This window comes from Pelecanus crispus, chromosome 4 (genome assembly GCF_030463565.1).
Source record: "Pelecanus crispus isolate bPelCri1 chromosome 4, bPelCri1.pri, whole genome shotgun sequence".
Lineage (NCBI taxonomy): Eukaryota > Metazoa > Chordata > Aves > Pelecaniformes > Pelecanidae > Pelecanus > Pelecanus crispus.
Window position 1 is genome coordinate 26,291,725 of NC_134646.1, and position 23,913 is coordinate 26,315,637.

The 23,913-nt window shown below is 37.7% G+C and overlaps 1 protein-coding gene across 1 annotated transcript; it reads right to left on the reverse strand.

Annotated features, from left to right (window-relative positions):
• On the reverse strand, positions 1-23,014 carry CENPC (centromere protein C). Its single transcript, XM_075709446.1, is given in 18 exon segments — positions 1-82; positions 4,897-4,969; positions 6,425-6,515; positions 7,006-7,160; positions 7,473-7,568; positions 10,395-10,493; positions 11,314-11,418; positions 12,660-12,728; positions 13,642-13,715; positions 14,969-15,007; positions 15,628-16,456; positions 17,127-17,506; positions 18,115-18,318; positions 19,244-19,316; positions 19,567-19,657; positions 20,742-20,839; positions 21,169-21,230; positions 22,869-23,014. Coding segments are annotated over 18 exon segments (2,766 nt in total).
• Positions 23,015-23,913: the final 899 nt, after the last annotated feature.

The window sequence follows — 23,913 nt, forward strand, 5'->3', positions numbered from 1 at the left end:
TCAGACTGAGAAAGTAAACACTTTGCTTCTTTCAGTTCCTTGTTTCAATTATTGCCCCTCTTGTGCTCCAAACAAGAAAAGACTGCAAAAGAAGTGCAAAGTAAATGTGTTTTTACAACCTTTTGTATGCACCTTTCCTTGGGCAGAGGAGTTTAAATGAAGCAAGTCAGACCAGGAGCTGTGTGGGTGAGCTTAAGAACACAGAGCAGCTCTGCAGGCACTCCTTTTAACGTATTCATTCCCTAATAATCTACAGCCAACTGTTTTGACTGATGATCAACTACTGTTCTCATCTTAGAACTGGACCATAGGAATCACTTTGGTTGTCAAATCCTAAATGAAGCTTTTCCATGCAACCTGAGAAACGTTTGGCTTCGAGATCTCTTCTGATTACATTCGTGAACGTCCATGAAGCGATAGGATATTCTGAAGAGGAAACACACCAGCTTGGAAAGACTAAGATACTCAGTTACAACAGCTGTCGATACCATTAAAGAGGCATGTTCCATACTTTTCAGTTAGCTATATTATCTGCAATCAATCACCACTTGAAGTAAATCCTGTATTACAAAAGACATCATGCAACAGAGTCAGTAGAAATGTAAGAAATATTCCATTGCTGAATGCCTTCTCAGCTGTTACGAAATAAGGAAATAGCTCTCTTTTATTGCATTCCCCAAATGTTAATTTAAAATCATCTGCAGATAACCAATTCAGCTGTGTACTTGAAAAATAGAAGAAATTGTGTATGTGCCTCAACAGTTTATTTTATTGGCGCTGTTTTATTTTTGTGTAATTACTCGGCTCATATTCTCCTATTTTATGTTTACAAAGTTGTATAAATATGGATGTGCACACATATCTGACAGTTTTGCAACCATTCTTCTGCCACTTTAAACTGCAAAAAAGCTTTGTTTAATAAAACAGGAACAGCTTTCTAACCAAATGAAACTACAAAAAGATAGATTCTCAAAAGAACCTACTAACAAGTAAAGTAATTTTTTTCAAAGGGAGCCAAAGCCTTCAAAAATTTGACTTTTTATTGCAGTGGACATTGTCAGTTAAGTTCCTTAAAATAAGCCTCCAGTTGTTACCACAATACCCGCCATAGAACACAGGTACATACTAACACAAAGCTGATGAAATATGTGACTCGGCTTTTGTTTCCAGCTCTCTCAATTACTGTTGACAGAAATAAATGAATTAATATACTAAACCAGTGATATCCTCCAGGAACAGTATGCGTACCACCCAGGCAACAGAAAAGGCCAAGTCTCTTTCACAACGACAATCCCAACTTCACTCCACAGCAGGTAACACTGGCTAACTGACTTTGGCCTAGCTTAGCACAAACCTGGCTCAGATCTCTACTCCTATTAGAGGTGATGTTCTGTATTCTAGTGTAAGTGAAAAGTTGTGCCATCTGAGCTGAACATATAAGCCATATTTAGTCCATGAAATAAAAGCCGTTTTAAAGGCTACAACAGGCAAATAACATTATAGAAACGCTCAGAATATGTATTTTTAAGCTACAGACCACAACATGTTCCGTACGGGCTATTACTTTAGCGTTTTACCAAGTCTAAATAATTTTGCCGTATATCTATTTGAACCATCACAGTAGTCGGTGGAAGTTAGATTACTCAACAGAATAGAAAATATGCTGATAAAAAGAATCACACATATGCAGGAAGAAGGCGGCTACCTTCTCACATTTCAGAGAAGGCTTTTTAATTTCTTTGCAATACCCCATGTAGTAAAGGAAAATACCCAGGACTACTGGTAGCCTGATATACACAAAAACGTAGGAAGTAGAAGCCAAAGCAAGACCAGGTAGAGGTGAAACATCAGCTGCTGCTTCTGACTAACAACTGATTCTTGTTTGCCACACGGCACAACTTGGCACCCATAGGAGTCCTGGAACGCAGAACATTCTCCTGCACCTCCTCACACTATATTCAGGCTAATGACACAGAAGCAAGTTTTTTTACAAGTGTCAAGTTGAAGAAAAAAATTTGAAATGCAATCCAGACAAACGGTAAACAACCTAGCTCAACTCAACTCCTGTGCACTAATGTTTTAAAAAACAACTTTGAACAAGTGGCTGCAACTAGTACAACATACATGCTAACAGAATGAACTTAGCAAGGTTCAGTGCCAAGTCCTAATGCTAATGGAAACTGATTTACATCTCCTTGCAACAGAATTCAACTGAATTTATCTCCATCTGTAACATACTCTTCCTCCTCCCTCTCAAAAACCGAAGCCAGCTGAACATAGATGCCAGCCGAGGACAAACAGCTGTGCTTGAAGCCCCATCTAGTGACAAGTAGTGGAATTGTTGCTAAACTAAAGCAACATCTTACCTACATCACCACACTTGGCACAATTGATTTTGCTACTTATAAAAACCCAAAAAACAACAAACCAAACATTTTGAGATGTAGTCCAACTACAAAACGTTCTCTGCAAACTATACTGGACATTTCTCCCAAGAAACCGATTAGCCAGGAATCAACAAAGCCATCCAGCCTAACAAGTTACATACTTCACCAAATCCACCCTATTCTATTGACACTCCCGGCCACAAAATTAGGAAAACAGAAACAGGAATTCATGGCATGCTGACCTTGAACCTGCACCTGAACATCCACCACTTCCCAGCCTGGGTCAGGAAAAGGTCTGCACACATGTTACTTCTGCTTAAGAAAACATCCTGAAGGAGGTATTTCTCATCATTTACTCATGACCCAAAAGAAAACTCACTCAAAACCTTGCTGCCAAGTTGCAGTATAGTGCAGTGGGGGAAGACACATCAGTGCTTGATACAACAAGGGCAATGTATCACTTTGCATCTCAACCCATCAATCTAGAACAGTGCTGGAAAGCAGCAGGCTTCCTTGAGCTCTATCACAACATACATCCACACTTTCCTTTAGGGCCATGAGTTCCATAGTCCATACATGTTCACTAACCCCTTAATAAAGTATCCTGCTACCCAATCTACAGACAGGTAATGCAGAAGAAAATTTGCAGGGTATCTTCCTTCTGAACTCCCTGGCCTTTAACACAACTGAAAAGTGGTCCTGTTCTGACTTTCAGCTGGAACCAATGAGCTGTTGGGCTCAGAGACCACCACATCCATGCCCTGACCACTGGGAGACGTGCTTGGGCGAGGAGAAGAGAATCTGTGGTCTAATGCTAGCCCTGTACTGTTTTCAAAGTGGCAAATTTCCAGACCTCTGCAGGCCTGAGGAGTTGAAAGACTTACAAACTAAACGTTTTAGTGGGTGGGATCCCCTCAAGCAGCGGAGACAGCATGTATACCCATCTGGTAGCTGGTATGGATCCAACACAGAGGGACAGTATTTGAATCTTGCTGACCTTGAAAGGACCAAGCCAAGCCCAAAATTTAGAAAAGCTGCCAACATCAAATTATTATCAGCTGTTACTACATGACTTTATTTTAACTCTTAAACTGCTTACAAAACTTGAGACTGGGAAAAAAAGAAAAAAGGTCCTTCTGTGCAGTCTGAACTTTGACAACAAATAGTTCATACCAAGACAGAGGAAAAACTAAATGGCAATAGGCATATTCCTCTGTTTCATCTTCTGAGAGTTAAGCATGACCTATCCATGAATGCAAAAATGCCTCGTAAGTATTTCCACTGTGAGTCTACATGGCACTAATCATAGGAACTACTGCTTGAAAGAGAACGATAAAAAAAAAATTATCTCGAATTCCCCAATCTAAAGGGTCTTTCACAGAGACATGGTAATCTTGGAGTCCAAGCCTTTTCACGCACACGAAGTCAGCTGGCAGCTGAAAGCTTAAGCGAAGCACTAAAGCCAATCCATCTTTCCTACTTTAATGTATACTCTAGATTTAGCATAAAGATCATGTACAAGACTGTTTACAAGGTCAATACTCAATCCTCAAGTTCTTAAAAATTTACGATTCCAATTCAATTTTCCCTATCTCCTTCTCTTCTAGAATAGCAGTGACCACGAAGAGAAAGAACCCTACCAGAATAGCTGTAGTTTATCCCTATCTTCAGCCAGAAGGAACCTTGAAGAGCTTGGGAGACAAATGCTATGTATACCATCTGCTGTCTAGACTTGGCTTCTGGAGTATACAGTGTAATTAGTTTTCCCAAAGGTCCTCATTATTATCAAGGAACACAGCAAGCAAAACAAAAGGAGATATTAAAGTAATACATTTGGCAATGACCTATTGCTGTTACACAGAATAAAGCTGTCCACAATGTTGAGATCTAATCAAGCCATAGCTTCCATACAAAAGATATAATCGATAAGCTCCTACTTAAGAGCTCCCATTTCACAATTTGAATTTGAGGCACTAACCATACATCTGCTAGACAAGGAAGAAATGCCTGTCATTAACATATTCAAAGAAGGCTGGACCCCAGCACACAAGCATTCCAGCAACCCATCCCCTAGACAACAATTACTGGAATGCGAACAGCATGGTCGTACATTTAAATAGAGATCGTTCTAAGCAGTTTGTACCAGGCAGATGTTAGCTGAAGACATCAAAATTTTTTCAAGTGCATCTTTGGGGAGATTAGGCATATAAATACAATGTGCTTTAGCCACAGATTTTATACATATATCTTTCCATCTCTGGATGACGCTGTTCTTACAGTAACTGATGCAGAGTGAGGCCCTCCAGTATGTCATTTCAGTTTGATAGCAAACTACTGAGGTTCTTGGGGTTTTGTTCTCAACTCTTCTTACGTTGATTTCAGCTGCTCTGTATTAAATTGTAACATTAAACTGGGCACACTCAAATACTTTTTGTATGTAAAAAGAACTTCAAAACATACAAAAGCTTGAAAACTGTTTCAGCAAACTTTTCTGCAGAAAGTTCTTCACCTGTCTTTTTTAAGCTGCGTGAAGAGAAGAACGCTGTCTTCGTTCAGAAGATTAAGTATGTTATATCCATTTCCTACAAATGAAAACAGAAAGTTTTCTTTAGAAGCCACTAGCAATTTTTGAAGTCCTGTCTTCAGCCAAGTGTATTTTTATTTCATATATTTTAACAGAAGGAATATTAGCCCCTAGTCAAGGATGACACTCTTACAGGCACATCATTGCATTTCAAAGAGGTAACAAGGAATACAGCTAGTGTCATTTATTTTAACCTGTGGTAAGGATAAAGTGCATCTTTGCTGAGATTTTTACTGAAAAGAATGTAATGGTCTTGAGCTCTCAGCTCTCAAAAGCCACAAGAAAACTTTTAAGGTGACTGAATTGACTTTAATTTATTCCTAATTCTGCACATAGAAATTTATCTACAGATCTTCACTTGGGATTTGCATACTAATATGACCACAAATACAGAATATCTGAAGGGCACTGAATGTTGGGTATGAGCAACAACCTAACATTCATATACAGCCACACTTGATGAATTACAAAGAGATGACCTGCCACAACCATTGCATTGCCCATCCAGGCATACTGAGACAGGCCATCAAGAAGCAGGGAAGAATGGAAACGAAGTATAGATCCTTATGGCCATACGGAACTTTCAGCAGTTTATACAATCTGCTTTCCCAAAAAGCAGACTACAAAATTGTCTCTGCAGACCCCTAAACTTTTAAGATTAAAACAAACACACACAAAAAAAAAAAGCTTCAACACATCAAGCATTAATTGAACAACGCTTGTTCAATCAGGACGTGATGGTGAAAAGTTAATGGAAAAACAAGTGGTAGCTTGTAATTTTCTAACATAGCCTCTTCACAAGAAAGCTGTACAAAAGCTCTCTACAGCTTCATGAACAGCCTGCTTTACAACTACTACAAACTCTCCTGACTAGTGTCTTACCCACTGAAGGACAGCTTCCCATATGGAATTCATTCCAATTTTATCTCAGATGGACGAAATCAGAGGTGTCTAAATTCTCAACAACCCACATGAAGTTACAACCTGTTCAACAAGACATTCTGCCCTTTCTATATATCAACCACAAAGCGTAAAATATGGTACACTGATCCAAATGGATTTTCATAATTTTACGTAGAAAAGCCAGCAAACAGATGGTGACCAAAACAATTATATTAACTACCACTATATTAAGCTGTCTGTGAAGTCTCTCCATTATAGCTAGGGACAGAACCAGAATACCAAAAGAAATTCACTGTTAGAACTTTGTAGTGTCATCAAAAACTTTTGAGGCCAACTCACATAAACAAGCAGTGTTTGTATCACTGCATTCAAAGGTTAGGTTGTCAACCCACATCCAGTGTTGCGTCGCAATCCTTTCTTCATAACCCTATATTTTCCCACTCTCTACTCAAACTTATCTCCTCCCACCATTCAGCTCAGTTTTGCTTCCTAGCATGCTAATTCAGTCTCACCCATCTCCAACAAATTGGTTTTGAACACATGTACTTACCTGCTGGAACATAGAAGTAGTCCCCTGTAGTCAGATAATACGATGTCTTATGTAAGGTAACAATAATTTTGCCGTAGATGACATGGAAAGCCTTCATGAAAGCCAAAGGGTTCTAAGATTAGCAATGTTTCCTTTGCAAACATTTAAGAAAGTTATCCAAGAAAACATATGCTTTGTTTTGCATACATGTTGTAACAAAGATCAAAAACCAAATAAGCTAGCAGAGCTGCAATCCCTTTTTCCCACCCTGCTGAAAAATAAGGGGGATGGGGGCCAATTTTATTTATTTTATACTTCTATCTTGCCTGCAAGATCCAGACAGTAAGCATACATGGACATACAGATTTAACATGAAGCAAAGCAGGGCAACATACATGCAAAGTACCTCTAGCAAGTTTCTTTGGTTATAACTGATTTCACAACTGAAATGATTCATTAATGCTTCCTATATTGATTTGCATTATAGGGGGGAAAAAAAAAACCCTGAAAAACTTGTCAAGTTTGTATGCTACTTCTAACCATTCTAAGATTTTCTGTTTACATAGTCCATTTTATAAAAATAAGAAAAAAAGCATACTTACTATTGTATCCATGTGGACAAACTGGTGTCCCTTTTCTTTAAATGGTTTCAGAATCAATCTACCAGTGGCAAAAGCATCTGTATTCAAATTTTTATATATTTCTATTGATTCATCTTTGAAGAAGCATGAGTGACTGCTTTCAGTGTTAATACATTCTACAAAAAAAGTCCAGATTAACATTAATGCTAACACATAATCAGTCTTGTTACTTGCTCAGTTAACTACTTACTAAATCATATGCATTACATATTGTTTCAGCACAACACCACTGAGAGCTAGACTCAATATTTAGCTGAAAAATCAGGACACTTTCTGGGTCTCCCTCAGAATTTTCTCCAGAACAGCAACGAGTATTTCAACAGCTCACCTTTTTATGCCCAATGTGGCATGAACAGTTTTTTTTCTTATTAGTCTAAACACTTAGTACATAATTCAGAAAGGCCCTTGGTCACATCCCCTCAACTCACCTAGAAGTACTTCCGTATTTGTTACTGGGTCCAGTACAATGGTTGGCTTAGAAGTATCAGCTAGGGTGCAATCCAGAGTTGCAGGTATCTCATTTCCTGAGGAGACAAAACACCCCCCCCAAAAACCAGAAAAATAATCACTCTATGTTTTAAAAACTTAATTATTTAACCACAACATTTCAACAATTTTAGATTTCACACATAAGTACTTAAATTTGTTTTGTTGACTAAACAGACTGAATACACTTTCTTCAAATAAAAGGAAACCATCCATAAGAATTCTCTGAAAGTGTAATTTTCATTGGAATTATTTCTGTGTGTAAGAGATAAAAGGTCTCTAAACCCTAAAGAATTTTCCAGGGGAATAGCAACTATTTATCCTGTGCTATTAATGACAGTATTTACTCCAAAGTATCTGCGTTTTAAGAGAAGTACTTTTCTAGCAACAGATGCTGAGAGGATATTAAGAGAGGATATAAAACACATGATGAAGTATGAAGAACAAGTTTTTTTTCCTTTTACCTACTGCTGATGGGCATCAGGAGACTTAAGAGATAAAGTGTTCAAAAGAATAAGCGACATGTTCAATTTTCCTTTTCTCAGGAAATGCCATTACAGGAATCTCACTGTAAGTTGTAAATCAGAGAACTATTTCTATAATAAAAAAGATTTTTCCAGAGAAGGAAGTAGCCTAACAGTTGATGACAACCTTACGCTTTTCAAATAGAAAAGAGACGCTGGAGAATGTTCATGACAGAATAAATATCCTAAAGCTCTCTTGCAGAACTATCTTAAGCAGACAATTTTAGCTCCACAGTGCACAGGAAATGTCTTTAAATGCAGTCAGAACAAGGACATTAAAGGCAAGCTATAGCACTTTATAGGCACTCATGGCTGCTTAAATGCTCTTACACCAAGACAGTCAGGGGTAGGAAGAAAGCCACTGTGTTTGAAATAGCTTTGTTCCAACATAACTATCTCTCTATAAAAAGAAGCAGCAACAGGTGCAACTCATAGCTATAACCACAGAATTTTTATCATATCAATAAAATTTAGGAAATTGTCCTAGACATTCTACTCAGCTGATGGTCCTTATATGCACTAAAAATTCAAGAATGCTAGCGGAAGATTATATCTCAGGATGAATGTCTGTTAAAAAGGAAATCCATCATTTCTGGAAGACAGTTCAAATGCACCTAAAGCAGCCAATAATTCTTGTAAGATACAGTATGAACAGTCACTACCAGCTCAGGTTTACATGGACTATACATGATTTATATTAAAACATAAGTACTTAGATAAAAGGTTGATCTAGACCAGGATCCAGTCTCCCATCAATGGCCAAAAGCAGCTACCCCTTCCATCCCCAAAAATGCTATAATAATGGCAGTTCCATGGAATACTTTCCACCTCTTAACATGGAGCTCACACACTTCATTTAGAGCTATTAACAATTAAGTCTTCCGTGAATTTATGTAGTTCTCACCTTGAATCTACATAAATTATTTTTATCCACAGTATTCTGAGGCAGGAAGCACATAGTGAGAAGGGCCATCTTACTTTGTTTGAAAGACCCAGCTCCCACTATCTTCCTTCCACACTTTCTAGTTCTTGTGTTTAAAAACAAACAAACAAAAAAACCCAACAAAACAAATCACAACTTATTTCTATTCCCCTTCTCCATGCCACTCGTGACTTTATAGGTCTTTCTCACAACATCCTCAGTACTCTCTTCAGGGCTGAGGAGCCTTCACTATGTAGTTGCTTCCTGTACAGAAGACCTTCTGTGGTTTTGACAAGCTTTCTCTCAACCTTCTCTAGTCCTACTACCTTCGAGGTAAGGCATAAAATTCACATGCAACACTTTAGAAAATCAGAAATTTGTACCAACATTGACTGTTTTCTTCCGTATTTCTCTAACGATTATTTCAGCCCTGGTTTGGTTTAGAACCATGTCAGGACCATATGGCATTTTCCATGTTTGTTAGCATTTGTTTTATTTGTTCTGTAACTTCACATAGAATCATAGAATCATAGAATGCTTTGGGTTGGAAGGGACCTTGAGAGATCATCGAGCCCAACCCCCCCCCCCCCCCGCAGTGAGAGGGATTGAACCTGTGACCTTGGCGTTATTAGCACCATGCTCTAACCAACTGAGCTAAGAAATGTTTCAGTCTCAAACAAAAGCTCTAGACAGTCCTCATTAAGAAAGCTTCTTTAACATCAAAACATCATCCACAGAGAGCACAGCAAAAACAATTTGGCTTTTGGACTTCAACTCTATCACCCTTTTTTGAGCACTACCTATATATATGATTTATTGTCTACTTGCCACAGAGGCTCTAGCAAAGCTTCCTGTTCCCGTTTGTTTAAACACAGATTTATTGCCCACTTTTAACCATTTTATGCACTGTTCTTAAAGCTCTCTCTTCACCTACCTTGTTATGTTTTTGTATTTAACCTACAATAGCTTAAAACTGTATTGACACCATACGCTGCCTTTTCACATGTGATATTACAGCAATCAGTAAAATGACCAGAAGTTTTTATACCTTATCTGTGCATTATGAAACTAAAACATTAGCATCATTAGTCAACGAGCTGAACAAGGACAGAAGTACAGCTTATTTTCTTCAACCCCTGCTTTAAAGGCACCACAACACTTCTCTATGTCCTGTATCTCTTCCTTTCTAATGTTGAGAAGTTAAAGTTTTTACAGTGAGATTATAAAGCATTGCTATAGATACAGTAAGAACAGGTTTTTCCACATCAGATCATATTAACACATTTCATTATAAAATTATTTTCATCCAGAGAGAATCAAGTTTTTACAGGAGAAAAATCTTACAGCGATAGAGTATTTTATTACAGATTTTTTTTTTTTTTGTAATTACCAAAAGAATAAAAAGTCTGTGTTCATACTTGTTTCATCTCTTCCCTGCTTGTGACCACCTTTCCTCCGTATAATCTTCCTGTGAGGTTCTGTTTCTGGACACACTATTCCACTAATCACAAGTCCTCCTGAAACAAAAGAAAGTTACACAAAGTTCACTAACTCATAATAATTTTACAAGAATGCAGATTTGCACAACCAACGAGAGTTTCAGTTGCAAATGTATTTCCTTGATGCTGAACTTTTCAGATAGCTTCAGAAAGCCAGAACATACCAAAAAGCTTTTCAACATCAAGTATTTTGGAGTGCAACGCAACTTGAGACTTCTTGAAAATAATTTGATCATACTTCAGTCAAAGAACATTTCAGAAAGCCATGACATGAGAGTCAATTTTTAAGACAAAGTATCAATTTCAGGGACACTAAGACATACTATTTTCAAGCAGACTAATTAATTAGGAAAGGACCAAATTAGGCTGAATTGTCAGAAAAAAAATCCCTGAGAACAAGACACATTCTGTCACTTAGGGAATTTAACAGTGAGACTGCATAAAATATTATAGTATCTGCTCTGGAGAACAATCCCCACACAAAGAGAAATGCTCCAGTGAATGATCCAGTAGACTGTCTCTTTTTCTGGTATCGTACGGAACTTTTGATGTAATAAACGTACTAGTACAGAGAAACCATTTTGCTCTTCCCTAAACGGTTAAGGCAAGGGTACTTAACATGCTCTGCTGATACTATTTCTAGCTGACACAGGAATATCAGGAGAGAAAAAGACTACATGGAAAGATGACTAAATAGCCGGAGACCATAAATAATCTACTTTTTAAAAAGATTACCACATAGTAAGCGTCTCAAAGCTTTCATGGCACAAGATCAACCCACAGATTTCCCTTTACTGCCCTATCAGGAGAAAGCAAATAGATATTTTGGAACTAATACCTGAAGGCCTCATTGTATAGTTTACACGCTCGCCTCGCCAATATTCCAGAGGTCTTAGTCGTATCCTTTTTGTCCGACGAACATTAGGTGTGTTGGAAGGCATTACTAATTTAAAGGATGAAATCATTCACATTAAGTATGAAAGGAAAATTCAGAAATGGAAAACATTAAATATCCTTTCCTGTTCCTCTGTGTCAGGGGGTCAGCACTTCCCAGCTGGTATTTGTATCACACAGCTATCATGACAGGAAAAGGGAATCAAGTATTGCCAAAAGCCTTCTTTTGCATACAGCAGTATTTCACTCTGCTTTTTCTTAAACAGTCACCATGCTGACTTTACATTAGATTTGATTTTAGATGTCTTAGTGAATCACTGACATACAGACATTAGGGGCTCAAGCACAAGGAGTAGCAAACATGCTACAACTGTGAAGACAAAGCTCTCGACAAGGAATAAGAACCCTGCCTAAATCTGAGGCATTTCATTAGCAACAGTGAAAAGGCACTGCCTTGGCTATGGCAAGAAGAGAGTAACAGAGACTGCATAAGCAGTTCCTCCTCTTCCAGATTCTTAAGTCCCATCTCCAAGGTCCAGAAGAGCAGCGCTTTTGCAACCAGAAACCGTACACATTTCCCAGACTTCTCAGATATTTATCTTCAGACTTACTTATTACATAGTCTCAACTGTCAATTTTTCTAATCTGCCATATATGAATACAGTAAGATTTGATATTTTAGTGTTTGTAAGAAAGACTAAAAGCCCCTTAAGAGTTGAGGGCAAATTAGTCAATGTTTAAATGCTAAAAATAAAAATGGCAAATAAAAAAAACCTTGCTGAAATAGTTTTTGAAGGTAGGCAACAATAGTGTTGTGCACAAAATAATAATGAAGGTAATAAAAAAACAATAAAAACAGACTAGTATGGGACTACAATCAACTGCATGCCCATTGTTCCATCCCATCCGGACTCAGACCACCGCAGAAGGCAGGTTATTTGCACCCTCAGTTACACTGTGTAAAACTAATTCAAACTCCTACTGTTCTTACTGAACTGTAAGCAGTGTCTTGACTCAATATTAAATGAAAAATGGAAATCTGACAGTTAAAAAGATAACTGTTGAATATAGTAATAAAAAAAGAAACACTAGAAGTTTTTAAAAGTAACTTAAAAATTAGAGCAGAGTTATAGTACCCTGAAGAACTAACGAGCCTTATCTGTAAATACTTATTAACGTATGAACACATTTCTAGGTGTTTTCCTGTGTCTCCTTCAGCAAAGTTTACATCAAGTTGGAAATGCATTTCTATTTATGTTCTTACATTAAGATATTTTAAAATAGTCTTACCTATTTTATGCCTTGCTATGCTGTCTGCCATCAGATGTCTTATGTGACAATTCAAGTCTTCAGAATCATCTGAAAATACATTCAAAAAACCACCACTATAGGCATTTGCTATTCCTGACTTTCATTCAATATACCCTCTAGAAGCAACCAAAGGTAATACAAGCAGAAGTCCCAATGTTAGTGTTCCCACTAACATTTTTTTTCTTTAAACATATATGAAACCTGATGTAGATAAACAGTGTATGCAATTAGTCTTTAAACAGTAAGCTTGAAAATTACATGAAAACTATGCATTCAAGTAAATATTCCTCAGACCCATCCCTCTGATAAAACAAACATTGGCAAATTATAACTACACATCTAATTTTATTGATAAAGTGTAAGGTCATTCAGCTTTATACCACTCAAGCCTAACCTTAGAACAAACTTCTTACCAGAACATACAGAAAACTAGGTCTCTGAAGAAAGCATCACATGAACATTCACAACTGGCTCTAAAACACTAACAAAAAGACTTTCTATCCCCAGGGCTCATGTTCATTATGACAGAATGTGCAACTTGTGTAGGGGAACTTAAAAGAAAACCAAAGCAAAATATTTTTAGGCAAATAGGCCACGATTCCATAAGGCTGTACAATTTGGTCTAGGGGGGCCTGAAGTGATCGTATATAGTACCATCACATGGCAACACAGCAAACTGGTACAAACTGAGTCTAAAAAATTTGTTCAGAGTATTTTGGAAGGATAACTTTATCCTGGTAGGCTTGATGCCAAACCATGTAGTGCTTGTCCTTCCAAAGCTAACACAACGTAAAGCTGGCATAGTGTATCATGTATGTGGGCAGAAATGTGACCACAGCCAATACAATCTGCATTTCTTATTCTGGACAAGCAAAATACAACAGAAATTACTGTACCATCAGTTAGAGCTTATAAGAAGCTTATACATAAAATGCAAGAAAATACCAACTTTAAACATTACCTGAAGATGTATAATCCTGTTCACAAGACTGAATTCTGGAAGCAAATTTATCACAATGTTCTAGAACAGGCCCACTTTGAAGGAAAAAAAAAAAAATACACTTGCTTGAATATGTTAAATGTCAAAGGAACATTACAGCACTACCAATAATAGCAAATTTAAGGTTTTTTCAGATCATGTGGAGTTGGTTTTTTTTTCCCTTCTAAACATCTATCTGTACCTATTAGATACTGAAGCAAATGACTGCTAGTTAAGAATCACAGGTCTGAAATTCATGAGTTACTCCTCTACTCAGTCATCCGGTGGACAAACTATAGTGTTCACACCTTCTCTCTGAACAGGTTTCCTAAAAATCTTGTAACTCATTTTCCTTTTTTTTTTCCATTCCAGAAGAAAGAGACCTTTCCCTCTCCTCTGTAGTGTTACCTTTCAAACAATTTTCCACAGACCATGATTATAGAAGTGCTTTAAAGAAATGTTTTGCATACTGTAAGGAAAAGACAGTAAAATAGTTTGTAATTGTAATACGTATTGTCATAAAATCTCCCCCATAAAATTACAATAATTAACATGTATGTAACTCCATCAGAGATTCTCTAGCAATCAAATCACTTACAACAGGACTTCTCTTATAGCCTTAGCATTAGTACCCCTAACCTTTCCTCCTTCCCCCATTTGTGGCTGTGCTTCACTGCTTTTACCGTGCCAATGAAGTTCAGCTGTGATCCATCCACCTAAACTCAAAAAGACGCATTTCAATGCTAGATTAGCAAACCTACACTACAAATTTGTCCATTAAGTCTGCAGGAGTCTCACTTATAACAAAAAAAAAAAAAAATTCAGTAGAATTACAACATAAGAATTTAATAAATTCACAGACTGCCACTCCTGTTTGCTTTAAGTTCCCATCCTGTGAAGGAAAAGATATGTGCATATCTACATGCACAAACAAGAGTTTGGATTGTAGGCACAGTGCTATACTTAACAGCAACTTTATTAGTACAGTTATTAGTTCTAGGAGCACTGTATTTCTGTTCAAAAAACACACATTAATGTGGAAGCAAGCCTCAAAGGAAAAAAAAAAAAAATCCCCAAAGGCAAGAAACTTACTATGACCCCTTACTCATGACAGGAAGAAGAATTTTATTAGTTTATTAACTGTATTAGCATGGTATTTAAACACCTCAGGCATGAATCGCAATTCCTTTTCTACTAGGTTCTTCACTAGTAGAACACAGAACACCGTAGTAGTACCAAACAACTGTTCTATCTCAGTGGAGCAGAAGTGAGATTAAATGCAAGTTTTACAGACAACTCAGGAACTTACCTTTCATGACTTGTAGCCTTCTCAGGTGCAATGAAATCTCTAGAAGAGAAAAAATTATTACTGTTATGTTTACTGTTAAGTCAATTTTACCTACTGAAAGGAACCTGTAGGTCAATAATTTTATGTTCTGAACAGAACCATAAAAAAGACATTTTTAAAAAAAGATTTAAAAAGCAATGCAAAGAACAGTGATTAAAAACACAATCAGACTGGTTAAACTTCCTCTTTTGACTACCAATCATTAGTAAAGTTACTTCCACAAAAATAAATATAGCTGAAGAATTAAACACTGTATTTTCTCAATTTATAAACAAAGTAACAAACCTGACAGTGAAGTTATTCTACAGGTGGTGGGGTTGTATGTGAACGTGTCTTTTTTGTCTTTTTTTTTGTTTTTAAACTGGATCTGCTACTCAAGTCTCAAAAGAACACTTTAAAAATTCCAGGACAAGTTTCCTTATGTAGGAGCAGACACTAGATTTGGCACCCACCTTTGAGAATAGGATGTTGATTACACCACTTGGTTTCTCTATTAGCTATTCAACCAGTCTGAAACTGTCACATACTTCAATCGGGCCACTACCGCTTAAAAGTTAACAAGATGTTTAATTATCTACCAAGTTATACCACACTTGTAAGGAATTACATAAAAAGCTTACTGTAGTCCATGTTGCATGTTACATTTTCTTTTTCTTCTCACATCTGATAACTTCTGTTTTTTTATTGCCATGTCCTGTACAGAAGAGCTGTCACAATCCATTTCAGACTCAGTGTCCTCAGGGTTTGAGCAAACACCTTTAGTGGTTCTGCGATGAACCTTTCTGGGTATCTTCCCTGAAGACACAGCTGACAATTGTTTCTTTCCAGAATTCTTCACACTGTCTATGAGATGCTGTAGTGCTTTTACAGGAATTTTGTCATTTGCACCACCAAGTGACTCCAACTTTTTAGGCTTTCCAGACTTAGCCAACTTCTGAATCATGGAAGTCTGTGATTTCTGATGCAAGGGTGAGGTAAACACTTCGTTCAATTTTACAGGTTCTCTTTCAAGCTCTTCTTCACCAGGTTCACTGTCAGAATGCTCCTCTCTTTGTAACTGAGGCTTTTTATTACTACTTTTCTTGCCTGATTTTTTAAGCTTCTTCCTTGGACTTCCTGCCAGTCTCTTAGCTACTGTATCTTTTGGAAGTTTCTGCTTAGCAGTTTGTTTCCTGTGAACTAAACGCTGAGAAGCTTTTGAAGCTGACTGCACATACTTGGAAGACTTGCGATTCTTTTTTGGAGACACGGTCTGCTCTTGCTGATGCCCAGCTGAGGGCATAGGCGAATCCTCACTTGGCATCACCCTTGTTTTACACTGTTCTGCATCGGATGCTTTTGTTTCCAATCCAGACCATGACAACATCTGTTCTTCAGCTTCTGGTTTCCAGGATGTGTCCTCTTTCTGATCTGGAGAGCCTTGCCTAAGTGCATCCTTTTTAGTCTTTCCTAGCAATACACAAAACACTTGGACATTACTATCTTTTTCACATTAAACCGGAAGATATATGTTGACATCTGAATGCATAAAAATAAACCAAAGAATATAATAAAAAAATAAAGAAGTCTCACAAAACCAGATTTTTTCCCTGATGGTTAAAAGAATGCTTTCTTTGAACTACAGTGTATGAAAAATTCAAAACAGAATTTCTAGTGTACTTCCAATATTTCCTAGCAGGAAAAAAAGGGCACAAATATTACTTTCAATCTGCTTTCCAGTTTTCAGTGTGTCCTGCTACAAAACCCTTCTCAAATAATTCCTAAAAACTGATTCCCTCCAGTTCAAAGCACTTATCTTAACCTCCTTTCTACGGAGAGGAGGAAAAGCTTGTGGGTACCTACCTTCTTGTCTGCTCATAAGAAAAGGCAACATTACTACCTTTCTTTTGGGGGGGGGGGGGGGGGGGAGAGGCGGTGAAGACACTCTGTCTCACTGCCTTATATACACCCAAACCTAACTGTGCAACTGAAACATCAATTAGGAATGCATTAATGTCTCTCATTTACTTTATCCTTATTTCCCAGTAAACCACCACACAAAAAAAAACCCCAAAAAACCCAAAACCCAACAGTAATACCACCTGGAAAGAGAAGTCTGAAGACCTGTTAAATAACTTACTCATACGAGTACTGGGTTGCCTTTGAGATTTAACGACTTTTCCTTCACTGTTAGAGACTGGATCTGATTCTGATGTGCCTTTGATGTCATGTACTCTGACATCCAAATCATCCTTTTTCTGTTTAGTAAGTGCTTCAACCTGTGCTTTTCTGTTCTTGCCTTTCTTACTTTCTGTCTTCTCCTTTTCAGAGGGCTGAGATTTAGAAACAGGAGTTGCAGAGCCATCTTTTTTTGATTTTTTGTTCTTACGGGGTATTGAAAACCAAGAATTAGAAGATACACCATCTGATTCCTCAATTAAAAATTCACATTCATTTTCTATTTCTATGTCTTGATCTTTCACAGGAGGAGGTGATGGCGGTGATATTGAGGCTGAATACCTAAAGAAAGGAGGGACAAAGTAATCACATCATTTCAGGGGGAAAAAAATTGACTTTCAACCTTGCAAATCTAGTGGTGACTCTGGAGCACCTAAACATGCTACAGGACATTCCTCAGAAGAATTATTATGAAGTTCACCATTTATTGCCCTTTAGCTTCCCAAAAGAGCACAAGGCCTGCTTCTCCTTGCTTTGGTCTCATATTCACACCTCATTATTTCTCAAATGCTGGATAGTCAACTTGCTACCTAACTGGCCAGATCCATATTAGCTCTGAAAAAGACTGCTTGTTCACTGCTAACTTCAGAATCACATAAAGTTTTCCTGAATCCTCCAACCTACCTATCAAAACATCTCAGGCTCAATCTGAAGCACTATTCAACAGCTACATACTATTTTACTGGCAGACAAAAGCAACAGCACTGTTAAATCCTAACAGCACAAAACTTGGAAGTAACTATTCAAACCCTTTCTCAAGTGGCATTTTTCAGTAATGTTGGACTATCCCAAAACACTCTCCCAGACCAGATAAAAGGATGTTGCTCCAGCACTCAGGACTGGGTTATTTTACTAGCAAATTATGTTCCATATTAAGCCTCAAAACAAACCTTTTTCCAAGTGTTCTTCCTGCTACAGCTGCTAAGAGGACCGAAGAGAAAGACCTCTCTTTCTGTACAGAAGACGTAGCAATACGTTCTGGTCCTTGTACGAAAACAACCTGCTCATCTCCCCGAGTCTGAGGTCCTTCCAAATTTTCAACTTCCACATGGCTCTTCACTGCACCAGGAGTATTTTGGTCATCAAAGTGTAACCTGTGTATGAGAAACAGCAGTCAAATATGATGCTATGAATCCTGAGTGCACTTTAAAGTATCATGTGGATGGACAGATGCTCTCATTTTCTCCTGCTGACAGTATCTCACTTCTTATGAATGAGCTTCCATTTGGTAATTTGCTGGAACACAGGTTAGTGGTACTAATTCCCAGCATAGCAGCAAGCGTCCAAATCAATGAGGCAACATGGGGTCAGTTTGTGACTTTTAATCAAAGTGAGGGCTACTCAGCAAGACAAATTCCTAATTTTAGGAGAATGTGCTTCAGAAATTGTCAGGTTTCCTAGACCCTAGGTGCACTCTCTTCCCAATATCACTCCATCAATGGGAGTCAATGGGATCAGTGTCAGTCCCTCTCTGTGATCTACCCCAGAGATTCAGTCCTCCAGGAAAGCAGCACTGTGCCTGGGACCACTGGCCACTATTACAGCTAGGCTTCTAAATTTTCCAAAGAGGAGATTATGATCACAGCTGAAGTTGTTCTACTTCATACAAAACATTTGTATATTCAGAGCGAGAGGAACAATGACTGCTCAACTCTGCTTTAACAATTTTTTAACTTTTGAGGTCAACACTGTCAATAGGATTCACTGAAAAAGTCTAGACTATCTAAGAAGTTGATAATTTGGGGCACTTTCCTGCAAAAAAGGAGTTCAAATCTATTCTGACAGGCTGCCTGCACTTGAGCACTGCACTTTTGGGAATTAACCTTTAACACCAGAATAGTTAATAAAAAATAATTCTGCCCTTTCTAACCCAGATATGGAAATGTTCTAAAAAGCTTAGAATTATTTTTTGAGTTCACAATCCAAACTCATAAATGACTGAAACCACCATGTTAATTTACCCTAAGGGGGGACAACAATGGGAGACACGACACCACCACCACGTTCAGCTCTACTTACATATGTACAGGAGAGCTTTTCACTTCCTCCATAAGAAGAGGTGATCCAACAGACCCACAATCATCCTCAGAGTCTGAAAATATGTCAGGACTTTTGCACTGTGCTTCTGTACCTTTCAATATATTATTTGTGTCTCTTTTAGACACAGGAGACTTTGTTTGTTTAGAATCGGCTACGTAATCATGTATTGCAGGCTTCAGGGGTGATTCATGTGACCATCCTGCCATATATAAGGAATAGGTTTAATTCTTCTACTCAAAACCTTACAAAATCCCAAGAAATAGTTACCCCAAAAAACTTAATTCAATAATAGTGCTACCAACCTCTGCTGCTGACTGTTTTAAGTGGTGATGCAAGTAAGGACTCTGCAGAATTACAGGCTCTTTTCACAGAGTTAGTTAACCCTGCCTTTGGCTGTCATAGTCGATAACGAATAATGAGACAAAGTAAAACATTTGATAAAGCAACAGTATTTTGACAGGAATATAAATTTCTACAGAACACAATGTAACTTCCTTCCCTTAATCCTCACTCATTTGAAGCACAGTTCTATTTTAATTAAACACTTAAATTTCTATCACATAAGACTTTCTAAAATTGACTGTAAATTTCAAACAACAGGTAAAACAGTGTGTACAGTAAAAATCAATTTGCAGCTTTGAACAGACACCCTGCTAGTCCACAGGCAAGCTATTTACTCTTTTCATTAGAATGAATTAATTTAAACAATTTAATTCAGCTATATTAAGTCAGGCTGAGGTTTTGCAAGAATTACTTTAAGATTATACGGTATTCTAACATCAGACTAAAGTAAACAAACACCACTATAAAGGATGCCTGTTCTCAACACTGCCATTAATAGAATATCCTATTTTTACAAAAACCTGCTAGAATCAAAATATTAAACTAAATATACCAACTAGATTATTGGCATCATTCTCTCAGTACGTTAACAAGTCCTTCAACTTGTTTCCACTCTTCAACAAAGTTACAGATATGCAAAGTTATTGTACAGATAACTGTTTATCAGGAGTTGACAAGCTGCTTTTGTACAAGAATCATCCTTCAATTTTACTATCCATCAGATAGCTAAGAACTGTGTCCATCTACCTGGCAAAGTGACTGAAACCAACCCCAATGGAGTCCAAGACAGCCATGCCCAACCACCAGTTATAAGGCAGCATGCTTCAACTTGAGACTATGAGAAATTTAACTACCCTGGACAAAAAGCTGAAAAAGCTTTCATCAGCAAACCTCAAGAAAATAAGCTGTTAAATAAATCTGGTTATAGCATATTTACCATTAGAGCACAAAAAACTAAGAAAAAACATTACCAACACGTATTAGAGAAGGTTACATTATAGCCCATGTACTAATACAAGTGACATATGGAGCTTATTCATTCAACACTCATACAGAACTAAATCCTACAGAACTAAACTTGTACCCAAGTGAAACTACCCAATGCTACGTTGCAACACTACCACAACTAACTTACCCTTTGGCTATGTATTGAAGTCCTCGTCTCATTTCTGACAATAGGAGTTGAGCAACGGGTTGCACTTGGAGAGCTTATCGTAAGATCACTGCCACAACCTATTAAGAAAAAGCTATAAATAAGGGATTCTTAGAATTGCCCAGGTTTCATTTATTTTAACAAGTTGCTAAGGCTCGTTAAGGTCACGTAAATGCAAACAAGAAAGAAGCCAGCTACTCGGGAAGAAGATTATCTTTATAAAACAGCTAAGACACAGTTTAAAGCAGTTGGGAAAGGGGTGCTTTTAAAGACTGTAAGAAAGACTTCCTTTTTATCCATTTTATCTATTTTTTTTATTTCTATTTATTTACCACTACATATAATACAAGGAAGAAATGAATTTTTTCTTTAACCAGCAAATTAAGCAAAACACCAAACAAAAGCTTACTTTCGAAACAATCCTGTATGAGTTTCAGTACGTTTTGACCTGGCTGCACATTAATCTTATTTCTAGAAAGAAGAGGGGAAAAAAAATATTTTCAATCAAAAATACTAAATGTTCCTATCCCAGTAATATAAAAGTAATAAAGTTCTTACTACTTAATATTGTAGATTATTATTTCTACTAGTCCCAACTTTAATGTATTTTACCTACCATTTCCATGCACAGGTATCTGCAAAGAAACTGGTCAAAATAAGGAGAAAAAGCCCCACTGTCACAGAATATGATGAGAATGAAGAAATCTCTCTACATAAAAGAAAACATACAACTACTGCAACAGCCCTCAGGTAAAAGAGCTTTGGGACGAATAGAAATTCTCACTTTAAATGATTTTTTTTAAAAATCAGTCATGTTGCCTACACAGTGATCCAGTCTCAGCAGACCCAGAAATGAAATGTGTAGGCTGCATATCTATCCCTTCATACAAGCTGTCACCCTCTGCTTCTCTTTCTACCACTTATCCAGTTATTCTGTGCTTCTACAAAAGTTTCAGCAACTAGAATTAGCTTGAGCTACCAAATCCGTACGCAAGCGAACAGCTCAGCTGCTTTACTATTTCAAACCTCCCCATGAAAATGGCAGAAGTGATCCACTAGCCAGACCATGTTGACCAAAACCAAAATAACAGGAAAAAAGACATAGAGTATTTCTCCTATAATCATTATTATACGCCTTTAAAAACAGGTAATTTGGTAGATTTGGTAAGCTCGTGAAATGCATGTCTAAAAATGGATTCCAGTAACAAGAAGCTCACAGGCTTCTGACATGCTTTAAAGAAAGCTACAGCACTGCAAATACTCACACTCATCTCTAACATTTACCAGCAAGGGCCAAATAAGCTAGAACTCTGCGTGGGCTTCATTTCTCTACCTCCTGAAAGGCAAAATGTTTGCACAGACTAGTGCTTCCATGCTCAGGAAGCCTAGTTAGGGGTAATTTAGGTATAGCTAACACCACAGTCTGCTGCCTCAGCAGAGGAATGCAAAAGAAATCCTTGGTGCTTTGTCCCCCAGCACAATTTGCTCCTCCCACCACTAAGAAATAAAAGAAGTTTGGGAAACATCATATGATCAGTTTAATAAGATACACCCAATAGTTTTGACATTAAGCTCTCAGACAAGAACCAATGTAAGTTTTCCAAACAACTGTATCCAAGAAGAAAATTTTAAATGTAAATTACCTGCCTCCATGGCAGAATCTTGTTCTGTAGTCTTTTTTAAAGTGATTCTGTGAAGAAATAAGAATCAATTTTTACTAAGCATGGTGACACTTGACAGAAAAACAAATAAGCAACCAACCTCCTGTTTCTCGTGTAAGCTAGTCTGGAGGATTCTTGATCCATCTGAAACTAGTGGAAGTTACTGCATCCCTTTTTTTCTTAGAACGCTGCAGTAGCTACAACTGCTGTAACAACGGCCAGAAATTCAGCCTTCCTCAAGAACCATCAAGCATCTGTCACATTTGAAGTCAGAGAGACTTACATGACAGAAATCAGAGAATCTAAAGATTTGGTTAACATTTCTGTGATGACTACAGAAATACTCTTTTAAGTAAGGAAAAGCAATGAACTACCACAAAGCAAGCTAGGACGTAACCTTACAACACACCTGCTGCTCTGTGAGAGCTGCTCACATGGACATTCTTACCCTGTGTTTATCACAGGCAAGACCACATTGGCAGGCAGAGAGCACATCAGCTGTTCCATGGTAAAACCAAAGTCTCGATTAACTCCCAGCACTTCTTCATATACTTGAACCCTGAGTATAATCAAAGTCATTCGAATAGCAGACATGACTCCAGTCATCTATTACCAGAACTAGAGCAGTAATAATTCAAACAATGGTTAAAGGTAAGTCAAGAAAAATAAGAGAGTTAAGCAGAGTGCAGTTTTTCACCAATGTGACAAGAACACGTCTCAAAAAAATTCTAAATGTTTAGCTGAAAAACAATTATGACATCTTCTTCATTTGTGTAAACTGAAATACAGGGTATGTGCGGTGTGGAGGTTATCTAGTCCAAATACAACAGAATTCAGCACATTTTTCCTAAGTTTGCTGTACTGACATTACTTTGCACTTGTTTGTAATTCCTCTTTAGATATTACTTCTGGTAATAAAAATAGCCAAAACCACATAAGGATTTATTGCACTACAAATTTTCAACATCAGCGTAAAATGGCAGGAAGAAACTCTAGATGACAAGGGAAAACAACTGACCAAAAATCATCACTTCAGAAACAGTGCAGAACCACACTCCACAGCAAATCAGTCACTCAGGCTTAAACTTCTTCCGCTTAGCAGCAGAGTACAGAACTGGCAAGCGACCTTTCATATGAAAGAAAATGGAAAATGCCTGTAGCGGATCTAAAAGAGCTTTTAACAGTTTATTTACTGAGCATAATAATCACTGAACATAACAATAATGTTCAGACTCCGCTATACATAAAGAGCTTTTAAACCTTAAGCTCCCCGTGCGCCTCTGACAGATGACGGTAGGAGGAAGCCGAGTACGTCCCTAGCGTGCCTAGACAAAAGTCACTGGCTAACCCGCGAAAGGAGGCTCTCCAGAGACGAGCGACAGGCGCAGGTAGCCCAAGGGAAACGGGGCTCCCAACAGACAAGCCCTCAGGGCAGAAGTGTTTGTGCCAGCAACCGGGGCCAAAGGGAGGGCAGAGCACTAGCACCGGCCCCG